The sequence below is a fragment of the Gallus gallus genome, chromosome 4, assembly GCF_016699485.2.
Source record: "Gallus gallus isolate bGalGal1 chromosome 4, bGalGal1.mat.broiler.GRCg7b, whole genome shotgun sequence".
Classification (NCBI taxonomy): Eukaryota; Metazoa; Chordata; class Aves; order Galliformes; family Phasianidae; genus Gallus; species Gallus gallus.
Window position 1 is genome coordinate 50,633,974 of NC_052535.1, and position 17,195 is coordinate 50,651,168.

General features: G+C 44.8%; 1 protein-coding gene across 10 annotated transcripts in view; it reads right to left on the bottom strand.

The window, feature by feature from the left end:
* Positions 1 to 17,195, bottom strand: part of EPHA5 (EPH receptor A5) — a 201,431-nt gene that overhangs the window by 76,166 nt on the left and 108,070 nt on the right. For 4 of the 10 annotated variants that reach the window (XM_015276147.4, NM_205105.3, XM_015276146.4 and 1 more), the window contains exon 5: positions 12,094 to 12,429. The exons of the other annotated variants lie outside the window; for them this stretch is intronic. In XM_015276147.4, coding sequence (XP_015131633.2) covers positions 12,094 to 12,429 — 336 coding nt within the window. The remainder of the gene's footprint in view (positions 1 to 12,093; positions 12,430 to 17,195) is intronic. 10 annotated transcript variants of the gene reach the window in all.

The following is a 17,195-nucleotide window of genomic DNA, read 5'->3' on the forward strand; positions in this document are numbered from 1 at the left end:
GTCCCTATTGCAGAAAACATTTGGGAGCAAATGCACCCCATGCCACACTCTTCCCCCCAAGCTCTTCAGCACTATTAGCTCACTAAACACTCCAGGTGAAAAAAACAGGTACTTTGCATAACCTTTTGGAAAGGCAGACCAAGCTCCAACCATGTTTGAAGCCTTCTCCGCGTGGTGCTGCGGGGAGAAGAAACTTGGCCCAGGTAAAGCAGCGGCGGTGGCCAGCTGGGAATCAGCCCCCTTCGTGTCACTCCAGGGAACCAGCTTCTTGCTGCAACTACAACAGCGCGAGGTTTTCACTTTAAATGCTGCAGCAATCTTGAAACCATATCATCTAGAAAGCAATTCAGAAAACAAACAAACAAACACCACTGAGCCCATTTTCAGTTGAGCTGCTCCTCGGCTCACCTCCAGTCAACCGTGACTGGCATCTCTTATCTGCTCTTGAAGTCAGTCTGGCAAACTGGCTAGGAAGCACCTTCAGTGCAGCTCAGGGTTCCAGCAGGCTTCCAGCCCGCGCGTGCCCTCTGTTCACACCACACCTTGTGCCTCTGTTTCTCCATCAGCAAAAATGATGCCCGAAGAGCCTCCCTGATGGGAGGTGATGCACAAGTGGCAGGCAATGAAAACCACAAGAGCAATGTGCTGACAAGATACATCCCTTCCCACATATAATGAGCACATGGCACAAACAGACATCCCCCAAAAATGTATCTGAATCTGCCACTACAAACTCTGTCACTGGGCCAGACCTGCTGTGTTAAACCTCCCCTGGCCTTTGCTAGAAATGGCATGTGCTGTGTGGATCGGGTCTGGATACAAGAAAGCTGAGCCAACTGGAATTTATTTACTGCACTCATTTACATAATGACCATGTATTTTCCTTCCATATTTTGTCCCAAATAAAGAAGTAGAAACTGCACAAGCAGAATTTAAAATAGCAGTCATCAGTCGATCACTACTATCAGAGGCTACAGGAACAGTGCGAGGCCAGTATAGATGCACGATCATTATTTGAGCACAAGAAATACTTATCAACTGCTTGACTATTTCTCAGAGCTTTTCTTGTTTTGTAGAGGTGCTCTGAAGAGGTTGCACATAGCACCTGGGGCCTGCAAAGCTATCTGACTGGCAGGAGTTCCCCTTGAAGCCTCAGCCAACACATAGCAGAGAGTTTAGTGCATCACCTCCACAGAGAGCACAAGGCATTTTGTCCTTCACGCACATCCAGCTCTGCTAGTTGTTGTGTGTAATTTTGGAAGAGGTGAAGACGGGTCTGTGCCCTCATGTGCATCCTGCCCAGTCATCCTCCAACTCCTCTATACCTCCTTGCGGTGACTGAGTCATACCTGGTACCAAGAGATATACAATAAATTAAATAACCTGGTAATTTCTGCAGCAATGGCCTTCCAGCTTACTGAACTGGGTGAGAGCATCTCTCTGTGGAAACTGCCCTTGCATGGCCAGGCATTTAGAGGCTCACACTGTAAGTCTCTGCCAAGGTCAGTGAGTGATTTCATGCTTAGTGCTACCCCTTGCTGGAACGAGGCAGAACCGTGGGGCTGTGTGTTTTAATGATTCAAGGCAGGAACCCACTGCAAGGAGGGCAGAGCCCTGGGGGTGACAGGACAACAGTCACAGAGGCCTGTACTCAGTAACAAGCCACACTAATGCAGAACTGTATGAGAGTCAACTCAGGGAATATTGCAATTAATAATCTACTTGGCTGAGCAATGGTTTCTCTCCTCAGTTTGAGGCAGAATGCAGAAAAGTTGGGAAGAAGCTCTGGAGACCCTGAGCTGCACACAGGGTCCTGTAAGCCCTTTCAAAGTGAAGGAGAGAAGGGAAACACACTGTTATTGCTATTGTCTGATTCAACCCTGTTTCCTTTCATCTCATTTAGGGCACAAAGCAAAGTAGCCCACCTTACCTCAGCCACTAATGCCAGTTCAAAAGGAGACATAATTCCAATGACTTTTTTTTTTCAAGGGTACTGTCACAAGGACTTAGGTAACTGCATGTCAAACAAACCTAGCAGAAACAAACAAACAAAGAAAGCACAAACAAAACAAGTTTTATACAGCAGCATGCAGAAGCATGGTGGGCAATTTCTATGCATGCCCTCTGGAAGGCAGCGAGCAGGTGCAGGCATTTTCCACCTAATTCTGCCAGGTTGCTTCTGAGGCACCTTTGGCTCTCTCTGCCAAACACCCTGCAGTGCTCAGCACTGTGCAGAAATTAAAACACAACCTGCTTTGTGCGTAGTCCTTGTGGCTCACACTGGAGCTGTCTGCCTTTGGATGTTAAGGCAGAGCAGGCAGCAGAGTTGCGCAGAGCCACTGGCTGCCCTCCAGGATGGCTGACACCACTTCTGCCCTATGACACACTTGTCCACCCCGTGGCTGCCATCCCTGGGATGCCTCCAAACTCAATGGGCTTGCAGGTTTGCTTTTGGAAATATGGCCACATCTGAGCTGGGCTCCCGAGCAGAGGGCCTTTCCAACCACTTGACCTGCCCTCAGACCGTAAATACACAGGGTAGATTTTGCCAGATGCTTAACATTTTGTGTTTTTCTACCCATCCATTGTCATGAGGCAGCTCTCTCTTAAAGGCTTGTTCAAGCTGAAGCACTTACTCGATGGGGCCAGTGTGCTCTGTGCCTCTTACAGAGAAGCACATTGGCCTGGCTTGCTGCATTGCAGCACAGAAATCCCTTGCCTGGTGCCTGCTCACTGCAGGCCTGGGCCAGTACCACTGGAGCATTGGGTGTCGTGCAGCAGTTTGGACAGGGCCTTTTGATCAGACCCCGTATTTATAAAATTATCAATCTTGAAGAAGAAGGCAAGTAAATAAATAATGCTGCTTTCCTTCTGGTGATTTCTATTGTACTGATCTAACCAGAAATCCCATTAGTTACTTGCTTTGATCAGGACTATTCCTCCAGGATCAGAAGATGCAGAAAGCATTCCACCATGCCAGCAAATGAGTACATCTGAAGCGTGCTTTAATTAAAGCCTTCAAACCCTGAGCTTTTTGCAGTATTTGCATGTATCTGAACTTTGGCCCAGCTGCTCTCAGGGAAATACAGTTTATTGTTCCGATGCCTGTCACCTTGGCACTGCTCTCAGCTCTCCCGATAGAGCTCTGCAGCATCAAAGGAGGAGAGGAGAGAGTGCAGGTCAGGATAAAGCACAACCAGCCTAGGCTCTGCTATTACATTAACCCTTTACAAGAAATGTCAGTGCCAGAAGTAGCATTTCAGATGTCTTTCCAGCAACAAACAAGGGGCAGTTATCTTTTAAAGTGTACTGTACTAACAACCACAAAAGAAGATCTGGAACAATCCTTCCGCCCTTGCTGAATCACACTTCTCCAACAAGAAGCAATCCAGGAGAAAAAAGCATTTCAACTGTAAAATCCTGAGCAGGAGGCTGTAATTCATTCACATTGCGAGCTGGAGCTCAGGTTGGATACAGTGAGATCCTTCCTAAGATGCATAAGCCGGCCTACTCCGGGGGGGCAGATGCCAGATGAATCAGCAATAAGAGGGAGCAACCAAGAGGAAAAACCCAGTCACGTGAACAAATACATAGATAAATTACAACCTGCATATTAAAGCGACCCACCTTGATAAGACATGCTGCAGGACTGGAAGCCCTCTTTGGACGCAGGACCGGCTATAGCATGCTGCTGTGCACTTTCTTACAGCTTCACATTCATTCACATTCTTATCAGCACTATAGTTTCACAGGAAAGAAGAAACGCACTGTGCAGTTGCTACAGCCTGAATGGCATTCCTGTGCCACAGCTCACTCAGTGCATAATGACTGCAACTCACATGCTTTCAACTACTCTGACTTCTGCGCTGTCATATTTAACTTTTGAGGAAGATTACTATAAAGAGCTTACGTGGTACGTTATAGAAACTGCAGCCAGAGAGCAAATGGGACATCTATTAAATGCCTACCAGTCCCCTGCTATTTATTTAGCAGCTCTGAAAATATTTTTGCAGTCTTTTTTTTGGCTATTTTTGAGTCTTGGTATCATAAGAGCACTTTCAGAAATGTCGTCTATGCAGGCTGTTAAAATTGCCAAATTACTTTTAATGCTGAAATCAGAGAATTAACGTATCACACAAAGGAATTATCAGCTTGCAGATGGAGACTAAAGAGCTGAACGGGACTTTATTAGCAGTAAAATTCAGAAGCTGCATTCAAAAAAAAAAAAAATCTATACATTGATGTCATCTGGGCAGCAAAATCATTTTGGATGCTTTACTTTTGCTCTCTGCCAAGTACTGAGCTCAGCGCAACACAAAGAACTCCTTGGCCCCAAAGACTGCGTTTTAAGGTGATCAGAATTAGATTAATATAAGATTACTTGGCAATTCTTTAAAAGCGTGCCAGCAAAATGGGAAATAAAATTTTAAAACAGCTTTATCACTCATGCAATATAACATCAAGGGTGCTCTGCAAAAACATGAGCTTCATATGGCTCTGACCTTGTGAAGCTTTCATGCCCAGCTTTTAGTGTGGGAAAAGAATATCTAATTTCAGCACAGGCTGCTCTGTGCTCTTTCAAAAATCCCAGTATTTGCACCTGATACACTGCTAACAATCCAGACGGGGGATGCCCAGTCTCTGCTACGGCAGCCCAGGTCTAAGGCTACACTGCTGATGGCTCTGGAGCGTTAGGTAGAAAATAGTGTCAGCCTTGCTGGCTGCAGAACCTCCCATTGGGTATGTGGCTCTGGGCAGCCTGGTTTAGCAGTTGGCAACCCTGCACATAGCAGGGGGGGGTTCAAACTAGTTGATCATTGTGGTCCTTTTCAAGCCAGGCCATTCTATGATTCTATGATTTTGGGCAGCTCTCCTTCCCATATAGTCAGCTGTGTGGCACTACTTGGGCGCGTCCCACAGATGAAATTTCCTCATATGTAACCAGGCATTTGTTTTTCGTAGCTCGTGTGACTGTCTCACAAGTGGCATGCTTTGAAGGAAACCCTAACTGCTTTCCTATATAGACATGCAGTGAGATGAATGACAAACATCACACAACATCCAGTAAGTGATAGTGGCTGAAGTTCATCAGCAGTGTCAATTCTGGGGATTGAGAACTTCAGTGCATTTCTGCCCTTCTTTCAGGGAGAGGGTGGACAACTATTGCCATTTTTATTTTCAGCTATACATGATTCAATGTCAAAATTGAAACGTCTGTCTGCAGATGCAGGAAAATGTTTTTATTTCCTCTTTTAATGTCCTAATCTATCAACAGGGTTGATATACTTTAGGAATAAAAACGACCTTGGAAATTACTCAGAATTAGGGCTTGGGTTTTGTTTTTGTTTTTGTTTTTAATTTCAGTTAATTCCTTCAATGTTCAAGTATGTATTTCTGATATTCTATGTATAATAAAAATGCTTATACCAAACTATGAGAAAGTGGCAATTACCACCTGGGGAGTTACACATAAAACTATAAAATATTCAATTGATCCATAATTCATTTGGTAGCAGACACCCAGCCATCTGGGCTGGGGTGAACTTGCAACTCTGGAATAGGATAGTGACTGAAAAAGATTTTACATTCAGAATGAATGCAGCTACTAAAAAACAAAAACAAAAAAAACACAAAAACCAACCCACAAGCCTTTTGTGCATCACTGGTTTTCAGGCTTTACTTTGCTCTAACTACCTACAATTCTATTAACTACATGCAACCACACTTCAAAAATAAAGTAAATTCAATGAAGGACAGCCTGGTTGTGACAGAACTGTCACTGACTGTCTCTGCTGGTGTTATGTGCACGTACCTTGTTACACTACTTAGGTTTCTACCTGCATAAAATACTCGATGGATAGCATAGAGGATAGGATTCCAAAAATGAAATTATTCTCCTTGCTTGAACACTCGCTGTAAGCTTGATACAGAGCAAAACAGCAAAGCTCTCCAGTGGGCTTGAGATTCAGCTGGAGATAAAAAGTCAGACAGCATAAAAGTTAAAGGTGGACTTCTCAAGAACACCCAGACTTTGATGCCATAGTGGGCATTTTTTCCCTCTGCAATCAGTGGGAAAAACCCCAGCAATTTCGAGAGATGCAGCAAGGCCTGGGCTGAGAACCACTCAAAACTTCTCTGTGGACTTAACTGCTGTATGAAAGGATGGAAGATCCTTCCCCTGAGAGAATAAAGCCTGAACAGCTGTTTTCCAACACAGAAGCCCTCACAACGAGGCAGAGGTGGTCTCCAAGGCAGTACCAGTATACTTCTATTTATTAAAATACCCCTGTCTCAGTCCATAGTGGTTTGTAAGGCAACGCTCTGCTTTCAGGAGTACGTAATTTAAGTTAAATGGTGAGTTCTTAATACCTGTGTTAATACACTGGAAGCTAGTGCAGCATCTCCAAATGACAGCACTTTCCAAATAGATGTGTAATTGCAAGTCTTAAACCCTCTATTTATGCCGCTAATAGCTCCTCTCTGACCAACATGAATTTAAAGCATAGCTTAAACTATCAGAGATACCAAATTCATATTGAATTGCCTGCAGCTGCTAAAATTTTCTGGGAGTTCATAAAATGATTAGACAAATTCATGGAAGAAAAATCCATTAAGGGCTATAAAGTACAAAGAGGTTCTCCCAGGAGGCTTGGGAGCACACTACGGAAACCTTAGTGAGCCTCGTGCTCACACCTTTTCTATGGTGTCCACTGTCCAGAAGATGATGCAGCTCAATGGATCGAGTACTGTTACAGCTGACATTTACAGCCAAGTTCTGCTCAGCAGCCTGGCTGTGGAAATGGACTTTCACAGAAATAACCATGTGTTTAAGCTTTTGCAGGCCCTAGGCTTGCAGTTCTGGTTACAAAGCAGAGCTGCAAAATGAGTCTTGCTTCCTGTGTGAGACAGTCACATGCAATATGCTGCACTTACTGGAAAATCCTCTTGGAAATGTTATGTTTTTCCTAAAGAAAATAAGCAAGCTGCTCCCCTCTGCAGGACAAACCAAACAAGCTGGTGAGACTTGTGATTTGTCACAATGAGATCCTGAACCTTACAGGTTTCGAACTGGACCTTTCCCAAAGGCAATCTCACAGCTTCTCGGTGCACTGAGTACTGCCATCTTCTTGCCTCATTTTCTGGTATGTTCTTCCCAGGCTGTGCGGAGCTGCAGTCTATCTGTTTCAAGAGCACACAGTTGTTGACCTAAGATTGTAACAAGCCCTACACTGCAGGTTTCCTTTTCCAAACTGCGCCTGGCTGCTTTTCAAAGGCTGGTACATCCTGAGTGCTAAGGAAAATCTCTTCTCTTTTGCTCCTTGCAACTGTGGTGTCACAGTCTGCATAGACAGAGTGAGGGTCATGGCTCTCAGCACACCTCTCTGCTCCTGACAGCTTTCTAGCTGCTCCAAGCATTTAGCATATTCTTTTGGTCAAGGAAGAACCTGGCCCTACTTCCCAGGCAGCAGCATGGGTTGCCAGGTCCTGTCCTCCAGCATCTTTGCTTAAAGATCACTGCTGCACCACAGGACACAACTTGTATCTCTGTTTTGGCCTCAGGCATGCAGGCTTCTTGAAGCATTAGACACACTAACTGCTCCTCTCCTAGCAAGCACATCCAGACCTTTCTTCCCCCTTTTCCCCAAAAGGCGTGAAAATACCATACAGGTCACAGAGTTGGACTGAATGCTGATTTCCAGCTTTTCAAGTAGAAAACAGGCAAGGAGCTTATCTGAAAACACACACACAGATAAGAAGGTCTTCAAATGTAAAGAGAGTCCATGGCATGTGAGGAATCAGCAAAAGAACTGCCCCGCTCCTAGGCCCCCCCACCTGTAGCCCATGTCCAGCATGGACAATGCTGGAAATGAAAGGCAAAGAAAACTGCTCAGCTGTTTAGGCTGGCTACAACTGAATTACTTTTGTAGGTTTTAAGCCCAGAAGGGTTTTTAATGCTGTGCCTTCCCACTGTGCGTGTGGATGATGATACAATGGGCAAACAGGCAACCATGAATCACAACCACTTGCTCCCTACAGGCCCATTACAAGATACACACCCCTAAGCGAGAATTCATGGTAGGTGCCTTCTGTGCATGGGGCAGATAAGATGAAAGACCTCAGGGGAGATGCACATCTTTGTCTAGAATGATAGCATTACTTAATCACCCAGCTTGGTGAAATCTCTAAGAAAAAACATCACACACTGTCATATGAAAAGCCAACTTCGGTATTAGCAGCACTGGCAGACTGCTCTCTGGAAATAGTGTAGGAATGGTCATCAGGTGGCAGTTTCAAAAAGGTAAGAATTTGAGTAAAACCACTAACATGAAAAGGATGGCTAACTTAATCCTGTTGTTACCAGTTATGAATTATTCACTGGGCTCCAGCCCATGTGCATGAGGCACACTTTCTAATGCATTCAGACCACATTACAGACGGCTCCCTGCCATCTGTGCTGAGAACTCCCATGTGTGCTTATTTTACAGCTGTCCCAATGGGGACAACCATGCTTTGGCCACTCTACACAAGGTTTCTTGACCCTTGAATCCAAGAACTGCCTTCTGCTTGCACTACCAGAAATAGATGGTCTAACTGCACAGTGGGCAGAGACAGAGTACTTAGACCTGAGAGGGAGCTGTGCCAGATATTTAGGAAGTGTGAGAAGAGAGGGGGGAGACATAAAGAGTAAGGTCCTCTTTTTGCCTCCTGCAGCTTTGAGGTGTCACGGTGGAGGTCAGTGCACTTTCTACCTTCCCTGGCTGGCTGCATTGTTCAGCCATTCCAGATCCATGACAGTATCTAGCAGAAAACACCTGCAAAATCACAGAGAAAGAACAGAGGCTTGGGGATCACCAAGGAAGAGCAGGTTGTGACAGAGGAATCAATACCCAGTCCGAGGACACCGTGTCCAATATAGATTGGTCCCATCCCAGGTATCATCACATCCCTGGGGAAGTGTGCTGGGGTCACCAGCTGAGATTAGCTGATCTGCCTCATTTGTGCATAAAGATTATTTCTCTCTTGCTGTACTTCCAAACTTGATTTCAAAAGTTCAGGGGAAAATTACATCAGGCTGAGAATGCCAGACTAATTTGCCAGTGCCAGTTCTTTTTATCATTATTTCAAACTGGAGAGAGAAGGAAGGGGAACAAATTAGTTTGGAGAGGAACACATTTTCCTCAGGAAGCAACCCCTTCAAGAACCCAAACCAGACATAATTTCTACTGCCAAAATCTCCCATGTATAGAAGACATGGCACAGCCAACATCCTGCTGCTTGCACATTCTCTGCAGTCCTGAAATTAGCATGTTTTTTTTTTTTTTTTCTTGGTGGGGACAGACAAAGCCAAAACAGCAAAATAAATCCTGGCATTCCCCTGCAGTACTGGGTTAGTGACTACCAGCCAGCGGGCCTCTAACAGCTAGATCTAACCCATGGCATGAATTTTTCCATTTTCCACAGCACGCAGTTCTTGTTCTCCTATTGCTGCAGTTGGCCTTGTAATGCTACTAGGACTTCAGTGACACTCTACTTAATTATACCAGCCTTCACAGAAATGCAATCACACAGGCAGAAAATCTGTGTGAGAAAAAGGATGTGCCCCCCGAGCAGCATCTCTTGGTGCTGGTTTTCCAGGGAGATGAGGCTGCTGAGACCCTGCTGAAGCCCCATGTGCTTTGCCTGCTTTGATTTGAGAGAACAGCTGAAGGTGTGGCTCTTTCAGAGATATCTAGCATCTCTGGGTATGGTCAACCATAGACCGCTCTGCCTGCACGCCTCCATTATTAACCTCAAAGGACATTGTTTAGAAGAATCTTAATAAAACAGATAGCCACATTCCATGCTTATATACGATTTGTCCAGTCCTTGTCTATAGCCGCTTTGTTTCCTGCATGGACAAAATGACTGTCATCCCAGGGAGTGCCCAGAGAGCAGAGGGCAAGGAACATTACTGAGAAACACATTTGATGCATGAACTGTACAGCTCAAGCAAACAGGCCTGGCTTCTTTTTTCAGTGAACTGGGTGGGACCAGCTCCAGCAACAACAAAATCCCCTGCACAATCCCTCTGCATGATGAGTGGACTTTGCAAACACCTCCTATTGATTCAAACACGACAGCATACAGACGTCATATGAATGTTACGCAGTGCATTAAACTCTTGTGGTTTGATCCATTAGTACTACTCTTGCCTGTATTTCCCCTGGCTGCATTGCACCTCTGCCAGGGTAACACAGAGACTGAACCAGAGGGTAAACTTAACCACTGTCTTTAACAGGAGTTGTATTTGTCACATGAAACCAACAGGTCTACAGTCTCCTACAATGGAGCTCCCAGTACAAAGCTGCGGGCAATAACTGTGTAAGGGAGGTGTTCTTGGCTTGAGTCACAAGAAGCCAGCTATGCAGATAAATCCAGCTGCAACTATCAGGAATTTGGCACATAACTCACAGAACAGAGCCATTTCCTCACAGACAGAAGTGATCAGCAATGTATCATCTTCTCTCACAAAGCTACATTTACAGAGGGTCATGTGGATTTAATTCTACATATCAGGGAAAAAGTAATGCCAGCAATGAAATGCTAATACAAGCCTACTAACAGGAAAATACATTTTTTTCCAGCAGTAGTTACTGGCAGCAACCTTCCCAGTAGGAGGACAACAGTAAACAGCATTAGGACCAAAACACCCACTGATCTGCACTAAACAGGTGCCTCCAACAGGTGTCATACTGCCATCCACTGATGCTCCTCTGGAAGATTCCTTGCTACATCCATTAGCAGCGAGCAGTAACCCCAGCATGCCTTTATTTGCTCTCCTTGAAATATATCTGAACAATTTGTCCAACACTTTGACAATTCAGTCTAATTATCTGGGCAGGTATCTGATGAAGTCCAATACAATCACATTCTCACTGCTGGCAGCCAAGCCCACACATGTACACCTGGGCAGCAGGAATGAAATGCAGTCCTGCTCCAGCTAACTTGTTTCTGCTTCACAGTGAGGATCTGCCAATCTCCATCTAGCTGTTACTTTGCATATCGCACCACGCTTCCTGGCTAAATCTTTGTAAGGAGAAGGCAAGCATTGGCTCCTCTGATCAGGCAGCACAGTCTGCAAGGTCTCAAATTCCACTAATTCCTGTTTCTGGATGGGGTCCACAGCAGACAAGTGCCACTGGGGGCCTTAAATTAAGTGGCAGGAAGCAAGCTAAGGAGGCAGTAGGAAAGAACTTAAAACAGAGCATACAGGGGACTAGAAGAGAATGGAAACGTGTGTGTGTTGGGCAGGTTCTCTGGGTCTTAAAGAAGTTGCGTGATGTGCCCGGTGAGTTGATGTGCACAGAAAGAGTAATCGTGTTTTTCTCTCCCATCACACCTCCAAATGACAAGTGACAATGCCAACTCTGTACCTGCCTGTGCTCAAGACACAGGGCTCTGAAGGACCAAAGCAGCTTGCCCTGAACCCAACAGTTGTTTTTTCTCTCTCTAGGCTTCCAAAGGGACAGCTGGCAAATCTGAGCTCCAGACAAAGGAACAAACCAATACACGAGATCTGTCTGCACAGTACAAAGCCAATGACACAGTATGCAATGACATCTCAGTCCTACCTTGTTGGAGATGCAGTGACACTGCACTGTATGTCACAGTGCAGAAGATGAACTGATTTTCCTGAAGTTGCTCAAGACTATTTTCTTAGGGTAACTGTAAAGTTCGGATGTTTTAGACCACTGACATGTGGAATCAAAATGAATTTTAGGGACTGCCCTTTCCCAACAGGAAAGGCAATTATATTCCCTCTATTTTAGCGAGCAGATACACAGAACTGCAAAGAAGTGGTGAGAACTCCAAGTAGCTTATTTAGTGCAACAGAAAAAAGAAAAAGCCACAGATGCTAAGTGTGTCCTGCTGGAAGGAAACACGTTGAAGACTGCAGAGACACAACCACCCCACCACCCAACATATTCAAAAGGTCAACAGTCTAGCCCTACATGTGGGGGATTTCCACCCATTTCAGAGGAAGGCCCTCAATGGGTCTGACTGGCTCAGGCTCCCACCCCAGACATTTTCCCAGGTTGAAGATCCACTTACCTGCCTGGTTTGTGGTTACATTTACAGACACAAACTGCCGGGCTCCAGGGTTCTGGTCGGACACTCCATTCACTGCCTCAATTTCAAAGGTATAGTTTGTATGAGCAAGCAGATCCACCATCATGACAGAGGTGTTTTTCAGGCCGGTTTGCTGGGGGAGGTACCTGACATGACTGCCACATGCCTCGCACAGACCTGAGTGTGAGTTGCACTTCTTGCATGCAATATAATAAGACACATCTTTCCTTCCACCAGTATCAGCAGGGGGAATCCATTCCAGAAAGACACTAGTCTCGTTAACATTTGAGATGGCACTCCGAGGAGCAGAGGGGGGTCCTGGTTTGCAAAGTGAGAAAAACACATGGTAAAAACAGTATTATCAGTCATCCTGCTCTCTACTACTCTTTGGTTGAAAAGAGATGTGTGTTGCTCATGTGCCAGAAGGCACACAGACAATTTGCAGCAGCAGCCAAAGAAGACAGAAGATGGGGATTCAAGCTTTCCCACCTTACCTTAAGGGGTTTGTGTTGGGGCATAGCCATCTCTAAGTGAGGGCAAGACACAGGTCTGGCTCAAAAATAATAAGGGCAGTACATTTCATACTGGGGCACTGCATCTGGTATTCTCTTTGTTCTGCTTGCTAAGGGAGCTGCAAATCTTTGCTCTGTCCAAGTCAATGCTGGCTTACCTGGGAGGCAAGATTCCCCCTTCTTGCCCCACTGTCCCTGTATTGCTAGCCTTGGATCCTTAAAAAAGATACATGATGGTGTATTCCCACTACTCTGTCAATTCAGGCACTGAATTCTATCCATCCACCCACCTCTGCCAATTAGGTCTTTGGCAACAGTAAAACCTAAGTTTGGGCATCCAAATCATACCTAAGCGAGACACTCTATGTACCCCAAAGCAGATGGTAATCTACACGGGCCACTGGAAACACAGCCGTATCTGGCTACTCAACAGCAGCCTTCGTGGTCCCTGCCAAGCTCTCAGCACTAGTACGGTTGGTTAGTCACACTGTGCTTGCTTATTTTGCCAAGCCTCCACACTCGGTATGTCAGTATGGCACTGGCAATACTATCTAAGGAGGAACAGCTGCTGTGGAACTATCAGAGCTCCTGCAGATGTGGTCTGTTTTCCTTCATCCTGCTGGGAGAGGCTGTGGCTGGGCAAAGAAAGCTGCATTACACGTTCAGGTCCCAATTTCCAAAAGCAATTCCCAGTTCAGCAGGTGGCTGTGCTGCCCATCTGAAGACACCCTCAAGTCCACTTACATGCTGGAGGTGCTGACGTGAACCTTTTCAAAAGTCAGAGGCAACTGACAGCGTGCATTATCACCAGTTACCCCTGCAACCCCTGGCACTGCTTTGAATATGTCTCCCAGTGAGATGAGCAGGACAGCCCAGGCAGGTCTCTCAGCACAGAGGCCAATGCCAACTTGAAATGCTCACACTTCACTCAACGGCTTTGAGTTACAAAAATCTAACCATCTGGTGAGGAAAAGGGATACAGTGCCCAGAAGTTATTTTGAGAAACTTTTTGTTTTAGTAGACTTGTCTTGGAGATGAAGGGCAAGCTGACAATACGCTCTGAAGATGATGTGAAAAGACAGCAAGAATCTCATGCAAGAGACTCGCGTGGGGAAAGTGATCAATGAAAGGTGGGATGGATTTTACTGGCAGCATTACCAGAAGCTACAGAGTAAAGACTGGGATTTTTCCAAGAAGGCAGACAACTGAAGCCAACAGACTCCTGCACAGTTTGAATGAAGTTGTCAAAACCCATGAACAGCTCCTTGAAAAGAGCCTGTCAGCTGGCTTTATCAGCTAGAAACCCGTACAAATTTAACAGCTTGTCTTAGCCTGTCGTCTTCTAGTTTTGTTGTGATGATTGAACTCAATTTGCTATTTAAAATGGACAACGTTGCAAAACCAAAGCTACCTTCAATTTTTCACTATTTTCCCTCCCTACTCCCCTTTTCAAGTCTATAAATTGGTAATGCTTATGAAACACTGCAATGATCTCAACTCAAGCTATTCTGATTCAACAAGAAACTCAACACCAGAGGGAAATAAATATTCCTGATATATTTTTTTTTCCTTCAGAGAAAAACAGTCAAAGACAAAAGCTAGGTTAGTTTAGGAAATGGCAGCTCAGCTTTGTCAGAGGTACACTGCGCTTTCTGACCTATGCATGAAAACTGTTTACTCATGTGGAAAGTAGGCAGGTTGCTAGCTTTGGTCCCTATCCCTTTGGGTAGGGCTGGAAGGAGGTCACCCCCCAGAGAGGTGGATTCCCTGAGGAGATGCAGTGAGTGCCCTGGCTGCCAGCCATCTGTGCACACTGACTTAAACCTGAGGGCCTACTTGCCGCCATGCCCCAGGCGAAGCGCGGGCTCAGGTTTGAGGAGCAGAAGCTTAACAGCAGCCATGCCAGCAATTCCTAACAAAGCCAGGATGTTCCTCTGTAAGAGGACCACAACTATAACAGCTTCACATTGGTGTAAATGGGGAAGAAGCACCCTCACCCTGGACAGAAGGCAGCTGAGGGAGCTGATGTGTGCTGGTGGCAGAGCAGGCCCTGCCCAGGCTGAGCATTCCTATAGGCCACCTCTCGCCAGCAGCACCACGGGGGGACAGCGTTGGTTAGCTAATGACACCACGGGACAGCAGCAGTCAGGACTATTTTCTGGCCTCTCATCCTCATACTGATATAATGGGAGCTATGAAATCCATCTCAAGAGCTGTGTGGGGCTATATCCACTGCACTCAGGGGTTTTTTTACTGGTTAAATTGCCTGATGTTTCCTTCCCCTGGATGAATGCACTTTCACTGCTACCAGTACTCTAAGAGAAAAATGAAAGAACTCAGGCACAAAAAAACCCCACAAAAAACATTTACTGGACAACGTGCCTTTAACAGGGGATAAATTATCACTTTTGTAAAGGCAGCAGAGGTTTGTACTTGGTTTGCACAGAAGAGCCAGCCGCTCTTCTTGAAGGCTTAAAAACATACTTTGAAGCTAGTGGGAATGGGTAACCTATAAAATTAGCATTCTCAGAGGGGCTCTGAGAAAGGTCTTTAGCTGTCTGCACATATCTAACAGGACCTGCTTGAAGAATCCTGAAATTGCACACGAGTAAAGCTTTGAAAAATCTCAGCTGGGAGAACAAACCAGTGTTTTAGCTTCTGAAAAGGTGGGGCCCTAGATCTGCCAAGAAGCTCTGTTTTAATTTACAGCCTTCCTTTGTCAAGGATGAACATATTTGTTTTCTGCTTTTTGTTGTTGTTTTTTTTTTTTTTTTAATTTGGTACTTTGTGCCCTAAGCAGGCAGTGAAGCTGAGATTCACTTTTTCTGCAAAGTGATTCACTGACCAGAGGGAAGTCATTTCTGAAGATAAAAGTATGGATGTTTTCCTTGATGGACAGCTAACCTGTTGTTTGCTGATATGCATATTTTTAAAAAATTACTTGAGAGAGAAGTTTCCCCTGAGACACAAATATATTTTGTGTGTGTGTGTGTGTGTGTGTGTGTACAGAGTTAACCGTATCCTTTGAGAACAGAATGTTACACCAAACACTACAAAAACGTCAGTGCATCCAATAAATCACACTCTTCCTTCTGTGTTTTTTGTGCCATTCACCTTCACTCATACTTTCCTGGTATACTTTGAACTACAATAGGATTAATCATCAGAGATGGGAGAGGGGAAAATGAGTGCAAAATTGTATGTTTTCATTTTAAATTGATGTTCTGCAAGAACTGAAGTTAGGACTACTTATCAAGAAGAAATCAAGCTCAAAAACTTCCTGGGAGATGCATATAACAATACTAAGAATTCTCAAATGCCTGTCAGGACTGAATATTTTTTGTTTGATGGTAATAGCTCTTGTGGACTGCATCACAGCACTATAAATTTAAAAACTGCCAAGCATTACTTGTAAAACATGCTTAAGGAACTGAGAAAAGTTAAATAAAAATGTATTTGTGTTGCGCCCCCTACCTCACGCTTATCTGAAGAGTTGACAGTGGTTTAGCAGTTTTCCTTAGTGATGGTGGTGGTGGTGGGGAGACTCATGGTAGCTTGGTAGCATGGTAGCAAAAGGCATTATCTTTAAATTAGGAAAATGTGATTTTATAGCTACACCAACTGGCATGGGGACCTTGCAGGTGTAGAGCTGAAAACAAACATTGATGTATTCTCTAAAATTAACTAGATTTCAAGTTGAGGAAATTCTATGAATATTATTAGTTTCTGCTGTAATAAATAATAGAAACATCCACAAAACTTAACAGTGTTTTCCCATCCGTCATGACTCAAGTCTGTCTTGCTTGTGTTTTAGTTCATGACAATGTTCCCCTGCAAATCTTACAGGATTGGGTTCAAAATCTTAGTGTTGCCACCTACTCTTTATTATCCCTGCCAAAATTTACTTTGCCTGCAACTGTGCTGGGGTAATGCACAGGCTCTCCTTACCACCTCTAGCACAGACACAAGTGGATTAGCACAAAATCCCAAGAAAGGACATGTAGGACAAGGGAGAGTGACTTAGCACACTGGAGCACATGGAGAGGGCTCAGAGATGCACTCAGCTTTTGGGAGTAGTAAGCATAAATCTCACCAGAGATGCTTCAATACCCTATGCTACTGTACCAGTTTGCTCTGTATGTGGCATAGCAGCATCCTCTGAAACAGTGGGCTAGAGAAGCTAAGCAGTGCCTGGGTCGGCATTAAAACTCTCATTTGCCTCAGAAGCACTCGGTATCCTGCCAAGCCACATCCAAATACAGCTTCACACACCACTGCCTGGACTTTAAACAAGCTTACAGTAAGCTTTCAAAACAATCAAACAAAAACCAAACATTAAAACCCCCAAACAGTAACAAACAAACAAAAAAATCCCAAACTAACTAATCATCATCATCAACAACAAAAAACAAGCCACCGCCACCACCAAAATAACACCCAAGTAAACAAAGTAAATAAAAGGAATACCAACCCTACACTATTCATGGCATCATAAATTACAGTCTTTACCTACAGGATTCAGACTGTGCCAGAAGCCCTATGCTCAGGTCATGGGCTTGCATAAATCTCTTC